This window comes from Diplotaxodon limnothrissa, linkage group LG3, assembly GCF_057381915.1.
Source record: "Diplotaxodon limnothrissa isolate DT_005_m linkage group LG3, D_limnothrissa_male_GT1.1, whole genome shotgun sequence".
NCBI lineage: Eukaryota > Metazoa > Chordata > Actinopteri > Cichliformes > Cichlidae > Diplotaxodon > Diplotaxodon limnothrissa.
The window spans coordinates 35,546,141-35,549,661 of NC_140598.1; the positions used below are offsets into that span (position 1 = coordinate 35,546,141).

At 34.5% G+C, this 3,521-nt stretch overlaps 1 protein-coding gene across 1 annotated transcript; it reads left to right on the forward strand.

The window, feature by feature from the left end:
* Positions 1-595: 595 nt before the first annotated feature.
* Positions 596-2,155, forward strand: LOC146635557 (type-2 ice-structuring protein-like). Its single transcript, XM_085350179.1, has 5 exons — positions 596-656; positions 1,185-1,321; positions 1,411-1,530; positions 1,838-1,943; positions 2,082-2,155. Exons 1-5 carry the CDS (start codon positions 596-598, stop codon positions 2,153-2,155), a joined length of 498 nt encoding a protein of 165 aa, XP_085206305.1.
* Positions 2,156-3,521: the final 1,366 nt, after the last annotated feature.

The window sequence follows — 3,521 nt, forward strand, 5'->3', positions numbered from 1 at the left end:
CAGATATGTTGAGCTGTTTTCGCACCAGTCTGCTAAAAGTGTCACCACATACAACTGCATTGCTGGAGAGTGAAAGCTAGCAGTATGAACTGTTTACTGATCTGCAGTTCCTTCACAATGGAAACATTTCCACCTCTTATGATCCAGGCTGATGGTTTTATGGAGGATCGATGAAAGAAAATCAGTGTGTGACACTGAAGTCTGTTGAGATGTTTCACTCAGGTTTTTCTAGAAGATGGTTCTGAAAACACTCCCATATTGAAGTAAATGTAGTCACTTTGTTTCTTTTATGACAAGTACAGGTCCAAAGAGTCACAATGATGTAATTTTTTATATAATAGTAGACTATCAAATGCTGTTAATAACACTGGTTTCAGTGTATTTTCACCTGAACAAAGCTTGTCCTTAACACACTATTCATTCAAGAAGAGTATGAAAAACAACAAGCACGTCACTGCTGTTTTATTGATAGTTACAGGTTATATAAATGCGTAAAATTAAACTGTATATAAGCGCTGGTCTTAATATGTTCTATACATGTTTTTACGATAGTAACTTTTTTTTTTCTGTTTTCCACAGAGACACTAACATCACCATGAAGCTGCTGACTCTGTGTGCTCTTCTCTGTGCAATGATGGCTGTAACCACTGCTGGTGGTGAGTATGGCAGTATAATTTCCATTATATATATATATATATATGAGTGTAATTAAACATACAAATTAATAGTAAAATGTATTAATTTAATTAATGTAATCTTATTTATGAGAGTTAAAGAAAATTGATTGATGCCCACAGGTTTTTTGCATTTTCCAGATTTTCAATAACTTATGTCACGCTTAACAGAAAAAAAACCCTTACAAACCTTGAGGTTTCTGGCTGTTATACTGTTATACTCAATACCTAAATCATTGGCTTCCACTTTTAATTGACCTTCTTTCCTGAAATACAAAGCTTAAAGTAACATATATCATATATCTATACCAATCTATAAATGTGAAGGAAAGACAACGCCCTGTACTTCATACACATAACTGCACCTGAACACCACCAAACCTTTAATTATTGTTTATATGTCCAATGTTACTTGTATGACTTGTCAGTTATTGGATATATAATAATTAAAAGTAATACAAAATAAGATATTAACCAGAGACACATGTACAACTGTTCATTTGTCCACAGCCAAGAGTCACCTGGTCAAGAGGTGCATTTATTGTCCTGATGGTTGGAATCAAGCCCGGTGTCCTTACGGTTGGACTCAAGTCGGTAGTCGCTGCTTTACCTACAATCAAACACCCATGAGTTGGGATTCTGCTAAGGTAATTTTATTTTACTTTTATCATCTTTAACACCTGATTGAACCACTCATTGTTTTAAAAAACCTCTGCTTTGTCCCTCTTCATTGAAGAGACACTGCTGGGGCTTGGGGGCAAACCTTGCATCAGTGCACACTTACTGGGAGCACCAAAGGATCATGCAGCTGTTTGGCAACACGCCAGTTTGGATTGGAGGAAGCAAAGGACTCAAGGTATATTGTCAAAAGAAAATGTTAATTCCCACCTGCAGTGAAACCTGAGGCAGGGGAGAGAAGCTAAAAGATCAGGCCTTAATGATAACCAGTGTTGGGCAAGTTACTTTGAAAAAGTAATTAATTATAGTTTCTAGTTACTTCTTCAAAAAAGTAGATGAGCTAGTAACTGAGTAACAAGATTGTAAAAGTAATTAATTACTTGAAAACTTAACTATAATTAATTACTTTTTCAAAGTAACTTGCCCAACACTGGTTAGGATAAAGCACAGGCCTGTCTGAACTACTAATTTTTTTCTTCTACAAGGGTACTTGGTGGTGGAATGATGGGACCAGTTTCTTCTTTTCAAAATGGTGCTGGGGAGAGCCCAGTAATGGTTACTATGAGAACTGTCTGCAGATGAGTTCTCGAGGTAATTTAGAACAGTTATCAACGAGTGCTTAATGTGTATGACTGGTTGAAGTGATCAAATATACAAGCCATAAAGGCTGGTTCTTTAGGTTTTTCATTTGAGTAACATTTGAATGATTTCTGCTCTTGAATCTTGCAGATTCAAATTGCTGGCTTGATGCATGGTGTGGATATCGTCTGCCATCTGTCTGCGCCAAGAATATCTTCACCTGACAGTGTTGGACTGACACTCAAAGCATGAAGCTCCCATAAAACACACACTGATGTATGATGGTGTTTGCTCTTTGTTTTTGCAACATTAACTTAAGCTTCCTGCAGCATCAGCTACTCTTCTTGTGAGCAAAGAACATTTGCTGCATTGATGTCCTTATGACTTCTGACCTTGCCAGTTGCCAGTGATTCTCCTCACAACTAAAATGAGGGTAAACAGTCCAGCAACCACAGCATGTTTCAAAATGTGCTCCATGAGTAAAGACATTGTGCAAATGTCATGACTTGCTTGTTTTGCGCAGCATTTGAGCATTTGCAAAAGCGCACAAAATTGTATTGCACATGTAAAAAATATATAATAATAATAATAATAATAATAATAATAATAATAATAATAACAACAACAACAACAACAACAACAACAACGACACTAATTACAAAGTAAAAAAGGACTAAATTGTTATAGTCCCTTATCAAGAAATATAACAATTTAGTCCTCACAATAAAAGAAGACGAGTATACACAATAAAAACATACAAAAACAAATAAACAGAGATGTACATAGTCATCTATACCATCAGGCTTTCATTTTAACAAACACACATACACTCATCTCTCTCAGATCCAGATCTGACGTTTTTCTTCTTCAGTATGTTTAAGGTTTGGGTGGCAGGCTAAAGTTTCCCTTAAAAATATCTTTTTGACACATATGACACTTGAGCAGGTTACACTCCAAAAATATTCCCACTGTAAACATGAGGTAGGGAAAAAAATTAGCACTCACAAGGTGCCATAATAAATAAAAACAAATTTTAAACATAAAATGATATGTTAAGATAAATGATAAGATGTAAGTAAACTCAAATATGTAAAATTAGTATATTTTTGTATATAGTTATTTCAATATGAGTAATATTGGAAAAACTAACATGCAACATAAATTTATATTATTACTTTTCAGTGGATTTAAACTATCAGCTTTTATTTTGATATTCAGTGTATGTTATATTTATTTAAATTAATAAACAATATCCTTAATCTCGAATTCAGCTATGTGATTACAAATGCTTGGTGGAAAAATAGTCTCACAAATGTCCTCATCAGCAGTGTGTTACTGTCTGTCTCCACCTTGTGGACATTTTGACACTTTCCGCTTGTTTCAATGCAAACTGAACACCTTATATAATGTAATTAATATAATTATAATCTTGGTTCAGAATGTTTATGCAAATTATCTTCTTTATGGATGTTAACACCTGGATATGGAGCAGATATTGTTACAGCAGTGTAATGTTGTGCTGTTTGTTTAAGAGCCTGTTGTTATGGAATCAAATTAAAAACACACATCTGCATGAGCTCCATCACATTC